The sequence below is a fragment of the Tubulanus polymorphus genome, chromosome 8, assembly GCF_964204645.1.
Source record: "Tubulanus polymorphus chromosome 8, tnTubPoly1.2, whole genome shotgun sequence".
NCBI lineage: Eukaryota > Metazoa > Nemertea > Palaeonemertea > Tubulaniformes > Tubulanidae > Tubulanus > Tubulanus polymorphus.
The window spans coordinates 2,257,390-2,279,222 of NC_134032.1; the positions used below are offsets into that span (position 1 = coordinate 2,257,390).

Here is a 21,833-nt window from a genome sequence, read left to right on the forward strand (position 1 = left end):
TCACATGTGTTCATGGCTTCACCTGAGACATTTCTAATTGAAAATGAACTACAAACACCAGACATTAGACATTTCATCAGCACACTTTCAAAAACTGATCGCCCACACTTCACATGTGTTCAGAACTTCACCTGAGACGTTTTCAATTGAAAATGTACTACAAACACCAGATATTAGACATATCATCAGCACAATTTCGTAAGCTGATCGTCCACTCATGGCCGTGTTCCGTATCCTGGACTTCACAAGCCTAGATATTATATTAAGAATTGAATTCTAACGACCACCTTTAAAAGCACAAAAATGCTAAACATTACAGTATTGGAATGCAGTTACGTAAGGATATTGTTTAGCTGGGTTAGCTGCAGGTTACGGATTAGATAACGTCAGTACCCAGTCTATCCCCATTCTCCACTCAGGAAGAGATACTCATTTTATTGAAATCATGTCTAGTTACAAGCGCAAATGAAATTTATTTACACTCATCACCTCAACGAGAGGTATACAGAGGGACATATAATAAACTCTCAATTTCTAGCGCCATCTTACGATACTTCGGATAAACTACACGTATACGGTACGTGACGAGAGGGTTTGTAGATAAAGCCCTGTAAACCTGGGTTAGAACAACGAGTTGGGAAGTGGTTAGGCTCAGTCGCCTGAAGCAGAGCCCGTACCAAGGTTGCTGCCCAGATATTTGGGAAAAGTGCCCTTACAAACACATGACGTAGGCTGTATCCAATAGAACATTCCTTATTCACGATCCTCCAACACCCACCCCCCCCCCCCCCCCCCCCCACACCCCACACCCCAGAGCCCCCCCTAAAAAGTAACTCAAATGCTAGGCACGGGCCTATGATGAAGCTATACATTAGCATCACCAGATCGTGTATACTCCGAACAAACCAGTTCCAAGTTCGTACGGGTTTAAGGCGAGGTTTTTCTACTGTACTGGCAATTCCTTTTACCCACACGCCATCTATTGGTCATCACTGTTACTACGTATTAGAAACGACCGGCAAAAAAACTTCCAGGGTTCAAACACATCAGACACCGTGAACCTTGATATTTCATCCGCATTTTGGGAGGTAAAAATGTATTGATGTTACCTCTAAAAGTACCTCGGAAAAGATGTTCGGCTCTGAATCGATTCAACAAAAAAAAAAAACAGTAAAAAATTCGTTCTTCTAAATCTCTTTCGACCAAAGACGAGCTTCGTACGAAGAGTTTTTTACTGGCTTGTATCGTCAATGCGTACTCCACGCTTGGTTTTGCGAAGCAAGAAAAAATATTCACACAATGTGAGGCCATTACGACAACGGCGACAAATCGCGAAACGCATTTGCAGAGCGAATAACTATATTTACATTCGATTTAAAATTCATGAATAATAAATTCCACGATGTCGTGAGAAATATGAATATTGTCGCGATAAATTGGAAACAACTTTGTTTATTGCGGCGTTTTAACCGTGCACTTTTTCGCACACGAACGGCCATGTTTCCGCAGGGTTGTTACATTTCACGTCGATCCAAGTCAGTTCGCCGTTCAACAGGGATAAACAGATCGGACCCGAATTCGGGTCGTCATTCGGTTCGCCGTCGGTCCAGTAATCGTAGTCTATCGAAACGTTCGAAGTTTTCCATTTCCACTGACCATCGATTAAAGCGCCCCCTATGTGCGTGTAGACTAAATCAATGAAAAGAAGAGACGCGTCGTTAAGAATTACCGCGGTAATCTTGGATCCCACCTGTGGTGAGTGAGGATCCACCAGATGTCGCTAGTGTGCAGCTGGACATTAACTACAGCTGGAATAGAAGTTTCCGCTAGTGGCAAGTGAGGATTCACCAGATGGCGCTTGGGTGCAGTAGGGCACCGATGTTCTGTAATTCTGTTTACAGTAGGTTGATGTAATTCTTAACGATTGACATCAAGGAAAGGTTAATCCGATTTCAATTGAAATGTGAAGAAATTGAAGCGCGGATGCCCGAAAGACAACTAGTGACACCTGGCGGACACCCACACACGGCGAGTAAGATCCTCGATTGCCACAGAAGGCCTATTATTGCGGGATTCTCAAGGTAACCTCATAGAAAATTAACAGTTAAGTGAAATAATCTAGACATTTACACGCTGTATACTGCAGTTTGATACGTTGAGCCAGAGAATCCATTATCTTGCGAGTTCTCGGTTCCGCGAGTCTGAGACCAGTATTTTTGCAGTGTGTGAAGCTATCGAGCCAGCTTTTACGGGTTCCCGGTATGACGTAGAAACACTGGTCCCCCGCGACGCTCTGCACGTAACCCGGGTCTTTCGGGCAAGGTATATAGGACGCTACAATTGAAAACGAAAAGAAAGTTGACAAAAATAGAAAGCGCGAAGCAAGGAATAGAAATCCCACATGTTCTTAAACATAAAAACGAAACAATAATCTTCAGATGTACGATGTACCAAATTTAGCAACCAACAAAATAAACCCCCAGTTCGTTGCTTGTCGGTTCAGAATATTTGGCAGATTGATTTCTATTTTTTCTTATCAGATCATTTACAAAGAAAATTGTAACTATTTACGTAAATTATGAGGAGGATGTACATCTACAATGTAAAATGGTGCAATATCAATATCGATTGATGGATGATAACCCCTAAAATATGAGAAATGGAAAAAAATAATGTTCAGCCCCTGATGGTATAGTTACTTCCAAAATCTCGATGAACCAAAACAAGCAGTCATCAAAATTAACCCCAATCAGTCGCTTGCCAGTTCAGACTGGAGGAAGGCAATTATTTACATCGATATAGAGAACAGATTCTGTAAAACTAGACCCATCAGACAACTGTATCTGTACTTTTTCAGTTGCGATTTCAGATTTCAGAAATCAAACCCCTGTGTTTCCGCCCCGACAGGTGCGACTGGAGGGTTTTTGAGGAACACCAAATAGAATGTAGTCGAACCGAATCTATTCCAATTAAACAGTCGATCCTTATCTTAAGATCGAGAAAAATAACTCCAACACTAAAATGACTGGGTCTGAAATGTTTTGCATGAGCTTATAGGCCTATTGACTCGATGTACTCTTATAGTCATCTTCAGCAATACTATTCCTACACTAATCATGCAAGTCGTCAACATAATCATCAATCTTTTTACCAATTCTACTCATATCAATGATGAGGTCCACGTAGCGCTCAGTCAACTGCTGATAGCGCTATACTGATGATTTCATTGATTCGCACGGATTACAACTTTTTTACTCTAATCGTACGCATCATATCAGTCAGTTATCTCTTCATGGGGGAAATAACATCCCGAAAAACTACTACGAACTCAGGAGTGATCTTTAAGGCTTAGTAGGCCAGGAACTCATTTACCCCGGGGCGGCGAGAGGAAATGCAAACTGTCTCAACCAGGGACAACATGAACCCATGAAAACCGGTATCCCATGAGTAAAAAGACGTTTAGGAGTCCATCAGGCCAGGTACTTATTTACCCCTGGGCGGCAAGAGGCAATGAGGAAAAGCGTCTCAACCATGGACAACAACAAGAACCTATGAAAACTGGCATCCCATGAGTAAAAAGAATAACGCGCTATAACTACTCTGGCTTGGGTGAAAGAAGTATAGAGAAAGGTGTCTCAAACAACTAGTGTTAAGGAGTCTATCAGGTCAGGTACTCGGAGTGAACCTATGAAAACTGGTATCCCAGAGTCAAATGGTCCCCTTGCTCTCTCGGGTGAAAGAAGCACTGGAAAGGTATCTCACCAGGGTACACTAAGGCAATACACGATATTTGAAGCCATGAACACTCCAAACATTCAGCTCCACGATCGAATCGGACTAATTGGTTTTCACCATGTGAATTATTAAGGCCTAACTTGATAATTGAGGTTTTTATTGCAGTAACAGAAAATGGCGTTTTGGTCAATACTAAATTATTCACAATTATTGGCGGATGAAATACTTCACATTCATGTTCATCGATCCTGTTATTCTGAACTGAAAATTTCTAATTGTCAGGAGTTTTCTGAATGCGATAAGCTTCAAGTTGAATTGTGCAGAAGATGGTAATTAATATTCCTATTGTCCCACAGAACTTATCGACGTTTTAAGTCAGTAATCAGCTGATATACATATTTGACGATTTCTTTTGCAACATCAGTATTCCTGAAGATGACTACTAGGATATAGTCGAAATAGTTGAATAAACTACACTAGCTCAAGGAAACATTTCAGACTCTTTTTATTCTTAGTGGGCAGGGATTTTTTATTATCTTTACAACACGGACTCAGAGTGTTTCATCAATGGTTATAACGAGGACAACATCAGTATTCCTGGAGATGACTATTAGGATATAGTCGAAATAGTTGAATAAACTACACTAGCTCTAGGAAACATTTCAGACTCTTTTTATTGGTAGTGTGCAGGGATTTTATATTATCTTTACAACACGGACTCAGAGTGTTTCATCAATGGTTATAATGAGGACAACATCAGTATTCCTGAAGATAACTATTAGGATATAGTCGAAACGCTAAATAAACTACACTAGCTCAAGGAAACATTTCAGACTCTTTTCATTCTTAGTGTGCAGGGATTTTATATTATCTTTACAACACGGACTCAGAGTGTTTCATCAATGGTTATAATGAAGACAACATCAGTATTCCTGAGGATGACTATTAGGATATAGTGGAAACATTAAATGAAATACTGTTCAAGGAAACATGTTATAAAATATAATTCGACCAAATTACTTATTCTAGTATTATGCCCTTCTAATAATTCTGGCGTTTCAATTTTATTATCAATTTTATAGTCTCTGTGAATTCTTTTTTGTTCTCGCTTAACGTAGTTCAGATCTTGTTCTCCCCAAGACTAACCATATTTGTTTGTCCATTTAACCTAACCGAAATAAAAGAATAGTTTACTCACCATCTGTCCAGATCGGGATCGGGAACGTGGTCGACATTTCGTCTTTACGAAACAGTTGACAAACGGATGATTTCGAACCGCGACGCGTGAAGCTCATCGCTCGGCAATCCGCTCGCAAGGTGCACGCTTCCGAACATCGTAACCGTGATTTCAAATTCGTAACTGTCGCCGAAACGGACAATCTCGCAGCAGTGCCCGCCGTAGACCGCTTAAACGACGTCTGCCGCCGCTGCTGTTGCGGCAGTTCTAGGCATGGGTAACATATACAGCAGTTCAGGGCGGTGAATATAAAACCTCCTAGGCAGCAGTTAAAGGACCTCATTGTAGATATTAGACCTGACAATAACGGAGTTTTTTATCGAGGCTTCGTTCATTAGGGAATAACGATTATGTAATGGTTATGTTCGCGATGAAACCTGCTGCAATCAATTAACGTCTCAATTAATTATTCATAACCGCCGATGTGCGGCACCTAATTTATTCTTTACACTTTTAACTAAAAGCTTGTGATTTCTAATAAGGTCAGTTGAATTACACCGAGTACTGCCCGTTTACTGATTTACCGGATTAAGCTACTATGCACATATGGTTTTTTTTATTTCATTTGATTCATTTTTAAAATCTCTAACGCAATTCAAGATGAAGGTCGATTTCTATATTGTCGTTACAACCTGGACTCAACAATGTTTCACCAATATGATTGAGATATTATTGATACGCACGCCATCTAGCGGGATAGTCGGAGGCTGAGTAGAGGATGCCGAATAAATGCCTGATGCTTAGAGTCATGATGCTGAGTATAAGATGTTTAGGGGTGTCCCGGTTTCCAACCCAGTAATCAATGAAACTGATTCAGAATGGTACTGATGCTGCGTGGAGGATGGACCACTGAATCCGTGGTCCTGATACTGGTGCAAGACTCAATTCAGATTTTGAAATGTTAATTAAATCAAGCACTTTAATCTGTGTCAGGAATGTCCATTTCTTCACTCCATTCGATATGCTCCAATCAACTACGCTATGATGAGTTTTCCGGTTTGCTCGACTGACCGAACGGGGGAGGTTAGTCTAGAGGCAAATGCAAACTGCGGTTTGCTGAACTACATAACCCCTCTTTGCGGGGGGGGGGGTGAGGTATGATGCTTATCACTTCATGTATTATGGTGGTTTAAAAAAGATTTCATACATGATATACCAATTCGCCATCGCGTGGGCTTCGTAGAAAGACCAGTGGCTTTTCCAAATTAATTTTCCTGTCCGATTTGGTTTCGTTCATCGAGAGACACCTTTTCCAGTTAGGGACTTGTGCTTTTGGGCCTCTTCGTCGGTTATCTACAAATATTTCATTTCAGCTGTAGACCACAATGGTGACACCGTGACGGTCAGAAACTGACCAATTGAGATATGATCCCCGAGTCTGAACGTTTGACTTCGAATATCGGAAATTGTTCAAGTCATCGTTTGTTTTTAAACTACTAAGGATTCATTATTGCAAATTCATAAACTGACCATCACTGACCATCACTGACCATCACTGACCACTACTGACCAATTCAAACTACTCGTATATGTTACTTTGGGCGTGACGAAAATATGGACAATGTCGCCTAATTCGCGACTGGCCTACTGACCTAATAAAGAAGTTTCCAGTTTCTAGGCACCAATTTGTGGCGGTCCCTCGAGCTCCCCATTGTTGCGATACTTTGCGCTCATTTTTCAAACATAAGTTTAGATTGAATGTCAAATAGTTCTGCAGTCCCTTGCTTGATTAACTTAATTCATAGACCATTTTAAAGGAAATGAAATGCAGATATTTGCCGGTGATTCTTGGATTTTTTAAATGCAACAATTAAGAGCAGTGACGATGTGAAACCAAGGACCAAGATATTTCAACTGCGCGTCAAAAAATTGCGATTATTATTGATTTTAAAATATCTAGGTGGTTATTAAAGCTAGATTTCCCATTTTTACTGAGGTTAAAGAACGTTATTTGCTTTAAGGGCCTGCGTTGACATTTTTTGAATATCTTTCTTGACGACTGATCTCTAACCGGTAGAGTTTGAGATTACGCGCCAAAGGGGTCTCCCACTGCGCACCGCCATTTCACTGAACATTGAGAGATTTGCGAAAAGCATGGGCGTGTGTCCGATAGCGATACAGCTGACACTCAGATTCTCTCTGCGCATTTGTTATACTGACTAAACAATTTAACGAATGAAACATGTTATTTAAAAAACATTACCATCACAAGGCTATATGTTAGGCTATATTGATGGAAGTGTTTCATTCTCTGTGATGCATCCTTAACCACAAGTTCCATTAACCGCTTCAAATAACGGATACATTTTTAAAACATGTACAAGGTATGGAATGATCTAAATCTATTTTGGAATAAATGAAATATGTGACTAAATTTCAATAATTTTCTATAATTTCCTATTCCTTATATACATCTGAAATATAATAGGATTTCCATTCAGTTGCCATGATAGTCAGTAACCTGTCTGTGGTTTAGTTTCACGATCGGATATTGGTTGGTATAAGCCCATCCGATTATAAAAAGCTTACCACCAACGATTAGGTAACTAACTATTGCCAAGGAAACGTAAAAATTGGATCCCGATGGAGGCCCGGCTCCCGGCTTCTAAAATTGATAGTTAGTAGAACGATGACCACACTCAAACGTGGTGAACGGATAAGATTGAATTCTGGTTTTTAAATTCTTTTAATCTGTAAATAGTGGGATTTTTTCTTATTGATAGTTAGGTTTGTATCAACATCTGGGGCAATTTTCGTGAATTTGTCCACCCGGTAACAATTCAAAAACAAACGCTAAGCCATCCTACTAGCGGTACCACCGAGAGGATCGACCCACGATACTTTGGAGAGTTACCGGCGATCCCCGAACCTGGACGGAGCGCTCCTGATGTCGAACGTTTGTGAAGCTATCGTTTTGTGGCGCCCTCTCTTGTGAAGCGCCATCTTGAGTCTGTGTCGAATTAAAACCGGCTCGTCAAACCCGATCAAACACACTCAACGGCAGCCGCTCTACGATCCAGTACTCGCCCTTGTGCAGCGGTGACACTGACGGTATTTTATCGCGAATTTTAGGAACCAGTTAATCGCAGTGAATACAACTGAGTGAACTGTTTGTTAGCAGTTTAATATTGTGATTCCGGAAGAAGATCGTTTTTATAACAACGGAGCGGAGGAGATTTCACCTCGGTCGGTGAGAAGAGAGAGGAGATCACATCAGTCATCATCAGTTATTTGTTGGTTTGTTTCACTTTTGTTGGGGTTAAACTTGTAACATGGAAGTTAAAATCGATTCATTGACGCTGAATAAACGGGTAGATACAGACTTCATACCCCACCTGGTGACGTCAATACCCGGTGAACACGAGGGTGAACAGACACGTGTTAGGCCTATATGTGTGGACTGGGGCTCCACTGATTATATATATAGTGTGAATGATGATAATATACAGAGATACATAGAGATTGATGGTGTGATACGAGGACTCGCTACTGATAGTAACGGGTTTCTGTTTGCGGTCGTGTGGAAAAACAGTGAATTAATCCTGAGAAAATATAAAAATGAGATAAAACTGTTGGAAGAAGAAATCACTGATATCCTGCCTGGAGTCTGTGGATCCTTAGTGATCCGTGATCACAATAGGCCTATCTATATACAGACACCGGGAAGAGTTCATGTTTTACGTTTATTAGAAAACCCTGAAAACAGTTTGATCTTTAGAAAACTAGTGAAGAAATATCAGCTCCCGGATGGAGAGTACAAATATATCAACTGTTTCAATGTCGATTCAAAGGGACGTATGTTTTTCTACTGTTCGCATACACGCAGATTATTGTATCTAACACCAGAAGCAGAACTGATTGGTTTGATCCGGATGAAACATTGCGGACTGACATTTGTTCCATTTACAGGATCCCCGTGTGTTATTAATGATGATCTTATATTACTATCGGTATACTCTAATACTGGTAACAGAGGATCTGTTATCAGTATCAGATATAGTAATGTGGGGTTTATAGATCACCGTATAATACTGAACTCTACAGACAGTTGGACAAGTGAGATACATCACGTGTTAAACAGTAACGCTGTAGTTATCTATCACTGTGATATCAGTAATAAACAGCAGTCTCTGAGATTCTACAATATAAACACTGTGGAACCAGCTCCAGATGTCAGAGGGAATGTGTGTGAATTGGGTGGAATAGATCAATACTATATGAATCATGAACACAGAGGCCTCGCTCTTATTATATCAAATAAGGAATTTGACAACGGTGAAACTAGGATTGGCACCGAGTTTGATGTGGAGTCTTTACGCGAGGTGTTTAGTGATTTAGGCTTCGAAGTTGTCGTCCATGAGAATTTGACTGCGAAGGAAATGAAATCGGAAATGCGTGAAGGCAAGTATAAGAGTTTTATTATTTCAACTTACTAGAGCGGGACCACAATTAGGCTAGATCAGTACCTAGTAGGTCAGACGCGTAGAGTCGGACCCCAGTCGAAAATGGCTCCTAGAATGAACGAGAGGTTTCCCATTGGACCCATCAGTTTGTCAACATGAATTGGGGTTTGGCTAATACACAGCACTGCGGTGTATTAGTCCACCCGTATCCACCCTGACTATTACTCCTCAATCCACCTGTATCCACCCTAACTATTACTCCTCAATCCACCCTGACTTACTCCTCAATCCACCTGTATCCACCTTAACTATTACTCCTCAATCCACCTGTATCCACCTTAACTATTACTCCTAAATCCACCTGTATCCACCTTAACTATTACTCCTAAATCCACCTGTATCCACCTTAACTATTACTCCTAAATCCACCTGTATCCATCCTGACTGGTTTAAACTCCATTGGGAGTTTGTCAAAGGTAGCTCATAATGAGATGGTTATCATGGAATCAGTAAATCACATATAAAACAATTCAATTCAATATTTATTTGTAGTTGATTCGCGACTGTGTGGTGAGACACCTAGAATACAGAATGGTACATCAGGTTACATTACCAGTCCTAAATATCCGCACAAGTATTATAACAGCCTCAATTGTAGCTGGAGGATTGAGACTCCAAAAAACAAGGTAAATATATACATTGTGTATTTGTGAAATGTTGATCCGAGAGAAAAAAAATGATATTGTCGTGATTTCTGCACGAGCAGGTCTCAGGAGTGAGAAATAGTTGCACTAGTAGGAACTCAATGGGGCTTAGGTCTAAGATTAGGTCTAACCTTATCCCGGGATTTCCGGGTTTAAGTGAAAACTGATCAAAATAAACGGTTCCTGAAATAAATATAAGATAATTTAAAAGATAATTTAATTTTAAGTTCGTATATATATATTCTTTGCAGCTGGTTGAAATATCATTTGACAAGAATTTTCGTATACAGGCCAAAAGTGAAGGTGTTTGCTATGACAAGTTGATGATAAAAAGTGAAACCGGTAAAAATCTAAACACTCTTCACGACGTGAATAATTTTTATGATTCATGAAATTTTATCAGATTTATTTCTTCATCAGGGATTAATAGATATTGTGGCGATACAGCTCCTGGTAAATGATTATACACTGGAAATATAACAATACAATTTACATCAAACGCCGCTACAAACTATGTCAGGTTCAAACTGTACTGGCGGTTTGTACGAGGGAAAGGTAAAGATAGCTTAATGATAAAAATGGTAACGAAATGAAATATTTGAACGAAATTCTGGAACTGATGAGATCCGTGGATACCACATAAATCTGTTGTTATTTCTTTCCGGTTCAGTTTGGCAGGTGATAGTGTTTACAGGGCGTAGTACAGGTACAACAGCGTCAGTCGATATAGGTTTCGGTGAGACAGGTAGTGACGTCACATACTTCCACCTGGGAACCGAGTTCGAGACCGGATCAAACAAGACTCATAAACTGTTGTTACCAGTGAACATCACAAATCCACATCCACCGAGAAAACTCATGTTGAAAACTGCACAGAATACAAACTGGCGCGTCATCCAGGTTATAGAAATATGGAGAGGGAGGGGAGAGAGAGGGTGGTGTGAATTTGATATTAACTCATATATTTATATTCAATAGGTGGCGCTAGTAGGTGTGATAGATGGTGACAATGTTGTGTACATGTATAACTGCAGTAAGAGCCACACAAACACAAAGACACAGACTTGTAATTATCAATCAAGAATTCATAAACCAGGTTCGTTAAAACGTATTATTGAACTCGGAATACCCTATGAACTGAACTTATAATTAGACTGTGGCGGTAAGCCTAGACTAACAAACCTTTTCTTTTAAAACCTGAGTTATGAGCAACTTAACGCCCCAAGCGGGCAAGGTGTAAAGTCTACTAAGGCTCCATGCTGAAAGCTAATGATAATGATGACTATCCGGTGTTTGAATTATCCTCAAAGGTCGTAAAAGGGTCCCTCCTCACAGATTGCGGTCAAGTGTGAAAAGTCATATTTTTTCCTGTTATTTCTAGTTAAATGGCAGATCGCTGTTTTTAGTGGAATCAAGCGGAATAGTTCAAGGTTATACTATACCAGTGGAAGAGTTGATATTCAGATTCACAAGAAATATTGGAAAACCTAAAACTGTAAAAATGAAAGGCAAACCAGGAGATGGAGAAAAATGGTGGTTCCTAAAACGAGTAAGTTGTCAATAAGTCCTAAACTGTAGTCCGGACTGGTAAAATGAATTCACAGTCGTTCGTACACTTGTTTATGCGCATAATTTCAGGTTGAACTCAAATCTGATGACGTCACTGAAACGGATTTTGGTTTTAATGTTCTCTTGGATAGAAAGGATTACAACGAAGTTTCTCTGGTCCCGAATACAACCAGAGAAGGTGCAAAATTAGATCTGAATTTAATGAATTTGTCGACACAAATATTGATGAATAACTATCAGTTATAAAAACACATTGAATGTTAATGACAGTTTTAATTGTTTCAGTTGAATGGAAAATCAAGATTAAAACTGATAAAGAAACTGACGAGCTTTATATGAATCTGTTTGGATCGAATGGAGTTCAATCTGGTTTCAGTCGACTCGGTCGTATCACTACAGGTTACCAGATACAGACACTAACCACCAAAACTCGTGATCTAGGTCAACCTACCCATAATGTAGGTCAACCTGCTCGTCATGTAGGTCATCTTACTCGCGTCGCTATCTGGAATCGAGGATCATCAACGATTTACATTTTTCAGGTGAATTGATTGAAAGAATTTGTTTCTGATGATTTTTTTGTTGTAGTTCTCGATGAACAATAAATAATACAGGTTCCCAGTTGCCCTCTTCCCCTCACTCCCTCTCACCGCCCTCCTCACCCCTCACAATCTCCCCTCATACTCTACCCTCCTCATACCCTCTCGCTTCTCCTCACTCCCTCACCTCACACCTCTCTCAGGATTTTAAATCTATCTCTGATGATTTTCTCGTTGTAGTTCTCAATGAACTCCAGTAAGATTTTCTCGAATAAACAATTTGTCGCTAACACAACAAAAACGATGTTGTACTGACCCTACATCAGATACATCACGTACATTGGATCGAATCAAGTGGCTGTTATTGAGTTAAACACTGTATAGTTTGGTGAGTACCACAATGAGTACATCGAGTTAAAAAACACTGTACAGTTTGGTGAGTACCACGATGAGTACATCGAGTTAAACACTGTACAGTTTGGTGAGTACCACAATGAGTACATCGAGTTAAACACTGTAGGTTTTGGTGAGTAGCACAACCTGCACAGTTGTGACTTCTTAAGCCCTAAAATGGTTGCGTAAGTTGTTAGTTTGTTTGATGGTGTTGAGTTGAATCTAAGTCCTGTAGCTTGAACTTCAGTTAAAACACGGCGGCACCACGAGTCGAACCATATTCAAAATTGATAATATATATTTGTAGGACCATCAACAGTTAGACAAGTCACAGAAACCACCTCAACATCAAGTGAGTTATTTTTATAGAAAGTGTTCATTCAATTTTGCAAAATGATTACTTTATTGCAGAACATTTTTTGAGACATATATTGCCACGAAAATGAATTTGAAACTGTATAGGTAAATTTCATTTAGAAACATAACAGGTACATATGAAAAAATTGGTTTTGCAGATACTGCGGCTGGTATTAACGGACTCAGTTTCTGGTTAGAAGTCGGTGGTGGAATCGGTTTGGTAACGACTCTGATAACACGGTGTTGTCATATCGCGGAAAGACGGAATCGCGGAATTTTCCAAAAACGCGGAATTTCTATTTTTATAAATAGTAAACGGGGTTTTCCCACGGGGATACCCACTGTCGGACAGGGCACCGGACCCAGGTTTTCAACACCGGGAATTAGTATTTGATAATTTATTATATCGCCAGTCAACAACTTAACGATACTGTTCCAAATAATGGAGAACCTTGGCAATACGTGCTTTGCGAATTCAGTGATACAGAGTATCGCTGCATTAACTGAAGGAATACAAATCGATGGTACGTAAACGTAGGATTTGTGATGACACCATGGGTCATTCTCCAGGACTCAGTTCCGAGTTAAGATTTGACTCTGGTCTCTGGATTTAAAACATTGGAAATGAATTGATTCTAAGAAACTGAGAGTTAACTCACAACTGTGGAACTGGATCGATGTCAGACGAAAATAAATAGACATTATGTATATTTCATTCTGGCTTAGGATTGTTCATGCGTGTTGTGTGTCTACATTGTTGTTATAAGCGAATGTGGTTTATCTTTTAGAATAAAATGATATGAAAGATTATAAAATGGTTTCGTTTTTTTAATGTTTACTTTGTGACTGCTATAACATATATGTCCCTATGCTGATTATTTGGATCAAAAGGATCTTATTGGTACCGGTACTGGACGGCCGTAAAATTATAATAATTTCAAAGGAATTTGAACCGGTACTTGTTTGGTCGTAGGATTTCATGTTTGCAACCATCTACAACTACGGTCCGACACCGCGAACGTGCCCAATATTTATCTGATAATATTCGTTTCTGAAGTTCTCAAAAAGTCGATGAACTTCGATAACCGAAGTTTGCCTAGTAGAAATAGACATCAGGTGCCTGGTCTCTTTCACCCCACTTGATTCTGACTTCTTCTACAGGTGGCAGCCAGGGCCACCTTCGGTTATCTGAGTTAGTCGAGTATAGTCGAACTAAACGTAACCGAATGTCCGTTAGTCGGAACTATATTCCGGAAATAGTTCGAAAATCAAGCGCATTCGGTTATTAGTTCTGACCACTAGTCGACTAGATACGAAAACCGAATTTGGCCCAGTCAACGGTGTATCGTAATATAATAATTCCATATAAAATTGCCTGCAAATAATGGGATTCGAACCTAATTTGTTGCATCGATCGGTCCGGTGTCCTGTCCGACAGTGGGTATCCCCGTGGGAAAACCCGTTTACTATTTAAAGTAAAAATGAAGAAATTCCGCGTTTTTGGAAAATTCCGCGATTCCGTCTTTCCGCGATATGACAACACCGCTAAATTTTCGATGTTTACAGCCCGACAGCGCTTTTGTAACGATGATTCGTGAAAAAACACGCGGGCTATTTGTAGATCTCAGTGAGCTGAACGATATTATATGGATTGTATATGAAACAGCGGTAAGGTAACAAAGCCTATGTTCTTTTGGTAAAAAAAGTGTGGAAGAAAATAATAATTATAATAATCACGCGGATATCAATAGGGTTTTCTGTGAAATAACAGAAAACCCTAATAAATGAGTGATGATGTTGCCGTACGGCACCCACACAGTCATGTTAAGAAGAAGCCTAGATCCGAGAAACAAATTAAATGGGCAAGAGAACTAAGATCTTCAGAATTAAAAAAAGCTAAGAAAAAGAAATTAACTGATATGAATGAGTCACAGACTTTATCTGATATTGATTCAAATAATAATCCATCTAATTCTTCTAATAGTGGAAGAAATAATTACTTATATATTACAATTGGGTTAATCACAAGTATTATATTATCCGGTGTAATATATAAATCAAAATTCAAATCTGATGATAAAGATTCCGATAATAAACCTATTATACCAGAAAATAAGCCAAATAATAAAGTCATTGAAACTAAATCTAAATTATTATTAATGGATTAAAATAAGATGAAAAAAGAACAATATTTAAGAGAGTTATATTATAACCCAGAGAGTGAAGTATGAAGTATAAAATATAATGAATTAAAATCATGGCTACAAAATCAACCAACATATCAGATCCACAAGAAAATGGATAAAACTTATTTAACAAGAAAAGTAATGGTTTCATATATCGATCAACAATGGCAAGCAGATTCAATTGACATGAAGAACTTAGAGGAATACAACAAAGGATATTTCTGGATATTAAATGTTATAGATATATTCAGTAGATACGCATGGTCAATTCCAATCAAAAATAAAACTGGTATAGAAGTAACAAATGCTTTTAAATCTATATTTAAAGAAGCTATTCCAGATAAGATACAATTTGATTAAGGTAAGGAATTCTATAACAAACATTTTTAAAAACTACTATCTGATAACGATGTAGGTTATTTTTCAACACATTCAGATAAAAAAGCATTGAAAACTAGAATGTGGAAATATTTTACTGCTAATGAAACATATAAATATATCGATGTGTTAGATGATTTAGTGAAAGGTTATAATAATTCTAAACATAGTTCTATAAATATAAAACCTGTACAAGCTAGAAAAGAAGATAATTCAGAAATAGTTTGGAATAATTTATATGGTGCGTTTGTAACATATGATTTTGGAACCTAAATTTAATATAGGACAGCATGTAAGAATATCTAAATATAGAAAAACATTTTATAAAGGTTATACTCCTAATTTTACCGAAGAAATATTTAAGATTAAAAAGATAATATTGACTAAACCTTTTGTATATAAATAAGAAGATTTAAAAAATGAAGAAATATTAGGTTATTTCTATGAACAAGAATTATCATTTGTACTGAATCCAGATGAAATAGAATACACGATAGAAAAAGTATTAAAAACAAAAACTCTTAAAGGAAAAAAGTATTCTTTGGTGAAATATAAAGGGTACGATGATAAATTTAATGAATGGATTTTATCTAGTAAAATTAAAAGAATAAATGAATAAAGATTTATAAAGATTTATTTATATTTGAACCGCATAATATTACACTCGTACACTCGTACAGTTCGTACCAGTGTACAGTTCGTACCATTCGTACACTCGTACATCGATATGTAAATAGAAATTAATATTTTTCATTTTCATATTTTTCTTTAAGCTTATTATATTCTAACAATATATTTCTTTGCATTGTCATTGATTTAATTCCTAAATGATTCCCGAGCTTATATTTATTGAATTTTGCTCTTGAAAACATTTTTGGAATATAATTTTCGATTTCAGTTTTAGATGGATGTTTATTTAAAGATTCTCTTAAATCATCATATTTAAGTTCAAATAAGTTCATTGTATATGTTACATTTGGTTTAAAGTTATCTAACTTTTTCAATATGGTAACTATATCATTACTCGAGAAATAATCTATAAATATTTTTCTATACCACCGATAATCTAATATATTCATTTTATTAAATTTCGGGTTTGTAATTAATGGATTTTCTATTACATTATCTGTACCAATATGTTTAATGAGCATCTATGATTCAATTGTTTATCATATATTACATATTCTTTACATTTTTCACACCAAGATTTAAATACCTGTATTGCATGGGCTGAATCATTTCCACCTTTTGTTTTTAATTTATAATGTTTTGACCAATTAGTCTATACATTCATTACAGAAGGCACAATAATTTTGATCTTCTTTGCATTTATCTTTATATATATTGGCATATGTTTTTACTAATTGTAAAATATGTTCATCTTTTTTGATGTGCAATAGATAATCATTATAATTATCAAAATCTTCTTCACAATATGTGCATCTAATGATACCTTTTGGTAACATTTGATTTTTCTATTTCATAGTTAGAGGTAGATTCTGTTACATCTTCATTTTTTGTTTCAAAATTATCTTCTATTCTAGGTTCAACATTATTTTCTATTTTAGATTCAATATTATGTTCTTTTTTACTTATTCTATATTTTAATTGATTAAAGTGTTCTCCAAAATACTTACTATATTCATCATAAGGTATTATATGATATTTATCTGATATAATTTCACTTGGACTTCATATATTCCTCCTTCCATTTATTATAGAATTTTTTATTAAAAATAAAATCTTAATACAAAACACTATTTAATTGAGAATTTATGATATTTAATTGCGCGTCAGATATAATATAAATGTGTATTTTGAAATTTAAGTTTCCTTTTTTCTTTGTCATGAATAATTGTATTCCATCATTAGTGATCTGTAGTTTTTTCCCAGAACCATGTAATGAATTATCTTCAGTTGTTTTAAACTCTAACCATAATGCGTATTTATTACCGGTTTAATATTCAATTTGATTAATATTACAATCTTCAGATGATTTTACTTTTTCATTCATAAAATGTTTTCTAATTTCTGGCCATTGATCTATCATTCTCATTCCTTGACAGAATATTTTATTTGCTATGCCTTCGATAGTTATTTCTACTTTTGATATTGCAGGATTATAATAATTATCAACCTGTATTGCGCCATTAGAATATGTTGCAATGGTAAAAAATATTAATACACCTTTAATAGATCTTCTTGGGAAGTTAATACTCTCATTAATCATTTCATCACTTGCATTAATAATTACAGTTTTAAATTTATCAATATAATCATATAATAATGAAAATCCTTGATTGTATTTAGTTTGAATTGTGTTAGCAATATTTTCATATTGTGTCATATTCTAAACATATATTTGATCATTTATAATCCATATCTTTAACAACGCTAGATAATACAATTCCATTAACAGGAGCTGTTATTGTTAATGTTATTTCGAATATAATATCTTCTTGTATAGCATATTTATATAAAGGCGCATTATTATTTATCAATTCAAAGTCTATAATGGAATTTTATATTTGCTTTCATAAATCTTTTTAATCAAATTATCTGTGGCACGAGTTACTATTGCGTCATTAGCTCCTGATCTTAATTTATTATGGTTTTCTGATTGGATTCCTTGAAATATCATATTATTTCTATTTTCTTTAGTTAACCATAAATCTTTATAATGCACAAATAAATTATAATCATCTAATGAGAAAACTGTTTCCGGACCAATCTTTACAGTTAATTATTTTAGTCAAATATCTTCCAACATTATCAACAACATAACTATTATCATGGCCAGTTACTTTTATATTAGCTGACAAATGTATACTATTTGGAACATAAAAAGTAAAGTGTTAATCGAGGAATGCTAACATATAAAGTTTCATCAGGATTAATATTAGAAGGATTATGGGTAATTATATGATGAGATCTTTCTGCCTTAATGGCATTAGATATTCTAGAATTCTTAGAAGGATTTATGTAACTCCCACTCATTTATTTAACCAAAAAAAATTGATTATTTATTTTTAATCATATTCACTAAAAAAATAATTGCACTTACAACTGTAATTAAAAATAAAATAATATGTTCTGCAACAAAGTTAAGAATACTTCCAGCAGATTTCAATATAAAACCAACAATTGATGCAATAACTCCGGGTAAAGCTGCAGCAGATTTTTTAGATAGTTCCCATAGATATTTTGCAAATTTTTTTAAACCATCTTTCACTTTTTCTTGTATTGAATTATTATCATTTGGGGGTTTATCCGGTTTATTGGGTGTAGGTGTAGATTTTAATGAATTTGATATAGCTAAACCAATTGTTGTAAATAACATAGTTACAGCTGTTAGAATTGAAAGAATTGTTATACCTTCTAGTTTGAATAATAATCTTATTCTATCTTTTAATGATATTTCAGAATCTGGTTTTATCAACAAATCTTAAAAAATAACTTTTAATTTTTCAATATGATTAAGATCATATGATTTCAATAATATATCTCTTTCTTTTTCCTGTAATTCTTTGTTATATTTTAAATCATCAATTTCTTTATCTAAAGCTAACTTTCTGAATTCATATTCAACTTCATCAATTACTTGAAGATCTCTATTTAATTCTAATTGTTTAAATTCTTCATTTGCATCAGTTAATTCTTTTTCTTTCATGGTTATTTTAGAAAATATCATTTTGATATTAGCAATTTCACCAGCTGATTCTTGCATACCTTTAATTTCTCTACGTGCTTGTTCAGGAAATATTTTTAATTGTTCTTCATTTAAATCAAGTAATCCTTTTTTTAATAAATGTTGCATTTGATTTGTTCCAGTTTCAGTACCGGGTGCATCTAAAACACTATTCATCTATTCTTCAAATGAATGAACTGTATCTAACATGCTATCAAAATGTTTTGCTAATTGTTATTGACTTGAATCATCATCAATTTGTTGAATATCTCTTCTCGAAGTTTCTGGTGTTGAAGATCTTAATTTATCTAATCGATCTCCATACTCTTCCATCTCTGGGTTTATAAGTAGGATTTAAGGTACTCATCTATAAGTAGGATTTAAATTTGGACTCTTCCATCTCTGGGTCAATATAAGTAGGGTTTAAATTTGGGCTCTTCCATCTCTGGGTCAATATAAGTAGGATTTACATTTGGATTTTTAAATGGTGAATATTTGTTAATATCAATAATCGGAATTGGTTCTTCTTAATTTACTCTATCGAGTGCATTCCATATAATTCTGAGAAATTCTGAACCACCTTTTGAACGTTCAATTGTAGATCTTGCTAACATTTTAGGTTGGTACAGATCTTCTTGTCCCATTTTAGATAATTGAATTGATACAGTTTTGTCATTTAATTCAACATTATAGTACCATGAATCATTTTTAAATTCTAAACTAAAATCATTTTTGAATTAAAAATGGATCATCTTCTCTAATTTGTTCTGAAATATCTTCTGGTTCAATGTTATCTGTTATATTTTTGGTAATAATTCTTCAATAACTGTATTTGTTACACTATGTTTTATGTATAATGTAACCGTCGATCTGTGAAGGTAAATCCGGTTCTCCGCCATCTGTAACCGGCTGGTTGTTGTATCGGCAGGCTGGCTGGGGAACTAGCATTTACACCAGCGGTACAGGATTCCATCCATCAGGAACAGCAAGGCAGTTAAACCTTATACGTACAATCTTTATTGCATCCCGGAATGAGAATGATTATCATAGCTTTACATAGTCTTTATATACAGAATCATGAGTATAATGTGAGAACTAGGTGTCAGACAAGTTGTAGACATCAGGACTCACAAACAAACACCTAGTGACATGTTTGAGAGACATTAATTAATTATCGATGAGCACTGACTATAGCTAATTATCGTGAAAACATGTTGAGTAATGTCACATGTTGATTACGACCTTAAAGCACATATTGACACTATAGTCATAAGTTATATTATATTAATATTATTATTATTATTATTATCATTAATATGTAGTAGAGCTATGAAATATTATGAACTGTTCGATATCACATTGTAGATCTATATGATTATGAAATATGCAAATTATATCAGGGTGACAATAATAATATTTTTTCAATTCAAGGTTTTCTGTTCTTTCTAATCTATTAATTAAATCTTTTTTTTCTGGTCTACTTTTAATTATTATCTCATCGTGGGTTCTTAGATTATCTATTAATTTTTTACTTGTTTCAGTATCATCTTTAAATTGATCATAATCATATAATATAGGCCCACTAGAATCATCTTCACCTAAATTAGTATTATATGCTGTTTCATTATCATTATCAATATAAGTTTCATTAAAATCAGCTTGTGGTTCATCACTTATACCGGGGGTGTCACCAAAAGTATGCATTGGACTATCTTCTTCCAATTATATGATAAAAAAATTAAAATTTAAAATATAATATTCCTCCTATTACAATTCCTACAAAAGTTATAGCTAATTTAGTATTTTCATGTGATTTATTATCAATATTAGTTTTAATTATATCATGTTGAATAATATCAGTTTTTATATTTTCTGTAGTATTGTAATCTTTCATTTTAGAATCATTTTTTAATTTGATATTTTTAGTTTTAGTTTCTGTTGATTGAATATATGTTTTTTAATTTTTTCACCTTCCATTAATTTAGGAGCGGTAATAATCTTTATATTTATATCATTTAATCCAAATGAATTACTTATTGTTGCAGTCTTAATTAGATTATTACAACCAATTATATTTCCCATTTTTAATATTAAATAGTCAGAAATAATTAATGAATTAGGGCCTATACAATAATCTTACATGAGATTTATCTAGATAATTTTTGTACCTAACTATGTTTTCTGGAATTGATCTATTTTTATCATTATGAATGGAATCTTCAAATGAAACTTTAAATTGTTTTTGTGTATCAAATGATGTATCTAAATTTCCAATTATTGGGGATCTTGTTTCAACTTGCGCACCTAGAATACATATTAAATAAGTTCTAATTGATTGATTTATTCTTTGTATACCCGATTTAGTAAAACCTTCCCTATTATCTAAAATGAAATAAACCCAACCATTATTGTTTTCTTGTTTTAAATGATCATAGAATTTCGGTAATTGATTGAAATTTAATGTTTCTAAATCCTTCGTTTCTATTTTACCATAATTACTATTTTATCAGTAATTACATCATTAAGTTTAATTCTCATTTCTTTACCATGTTTAAAATCAAACCCAAAACATGTACTCGGTCCAACAGTTATATACATTCATATAGTGAAAAAAATTACTCTTTTCATAAATTACAGGAAAGTT

The 21,833-nt window shown here is 35.3% G+C and overlaps 3 protein-coding genes across 8 annotated transcripts in view; 1 reads left to right on the plus strand and 2 right to left on the minus strand.

Annotated features, from left to right (window-relative positions):
- The window catches only part of LOC141909487 (beta-1,3-galactosyltransferase 5-like), a 109,124-nt gene that overhangs the window by 73,916 nt on the left and 13,375 nt on the right, over positions 1 to 21,833 (minus strand). Inside the window, exon 3 of one of the 5 annotated variants that reach the window (XM_074799877.1) lies at positions 6,189 to 6,265. The exons of 3 other annotated variants lie outside the window; for them this stretch is intronic. In XM_074799877.1, the coding sequence (XP_074655978.1) occupies positions 6,206 to 6,265 (60 nt within the window). In that variant the 3' untranslated portion in view covers positions 6,189 to 6,205. Of the gene's footprint in view, positions 1 to 6,188; positions 6,266 to 12,120; positions 12,154 to 21,833 lie in introns of those variants that run through there. One more of the 5 variants, XM_074799878.1, reaches the window with a different exon arrangement.
- LOC141909899 (collectin-10-like) lies at positions 1,466 to 5,030 on the minus strand. Its single transcript, XM_074800583.1, has 3 exons — positions 4,934 to 5,030; positions 2,131 to 2,334; positions 1,466 to 1,689 (listed from the first exon to the last, which is right to left on the minus strand). Exons 1-3 carry the CDS (start codon positions 5,028 to 5,030, stop codon positions 1,466 to 1,468), a joined length of 525 nt encoding a protein of 174 aa, XP_074656684.1.
- Positions 8,494 to 13,702, plus strand: LOC141909489 (caspase-1-B-like). Of its 2 annotated transcripts, XM_074799881.1 has the most exons (12): positions 8,494 to 9,373; positions 9,928 to 10,061; positions 10,331 to 10,421; positions 10,500 to 10,634; positions 10,750 to 10,979; positions 11,058 to 11,175; positions 11,461 to 11,628; positions 11,718 to 11,826; positions 11,934 to 12,190; positions 12,428 to 12,575; positions 12,888 to 12,932; positions 13,096 to 13,702. In XM_074799881.1, the coding sequence occupies exons 6-10, from the start codon at positions 11,080 to 11,082 to the stop codon at positions 12,500 to 12,502; spliced, it is 705 nt and encodes a 234-aa protein (XP_074655982.1). In that variant the 5' UTR covers positions 8,494 to 9,373; positions 9,928 to 10,061; positions 10,331 to 10,421; positions 10,500 to 10,634; positions 10,750 to 10,979; positions 11,058 to 11,079; the 3' UTR covers positions 12,503 to 12,575; positions 12,888 to 12,932; positions 13,096 to 13,702. The 2 variants fall into 2 exon arrangements, with proteins under 2 accessions (XP_074655982.1, XP_074655981.1); XM_074799880.1 differs by lacking the exons at positions 11,718 to 11,826; positions 11,934 to 12,190; positions 12,428 to 12,575; positions 12,888 to 12,932; positions 13,096 to 13,702 and having other exon boundaries at positions 11,461 to 11,599.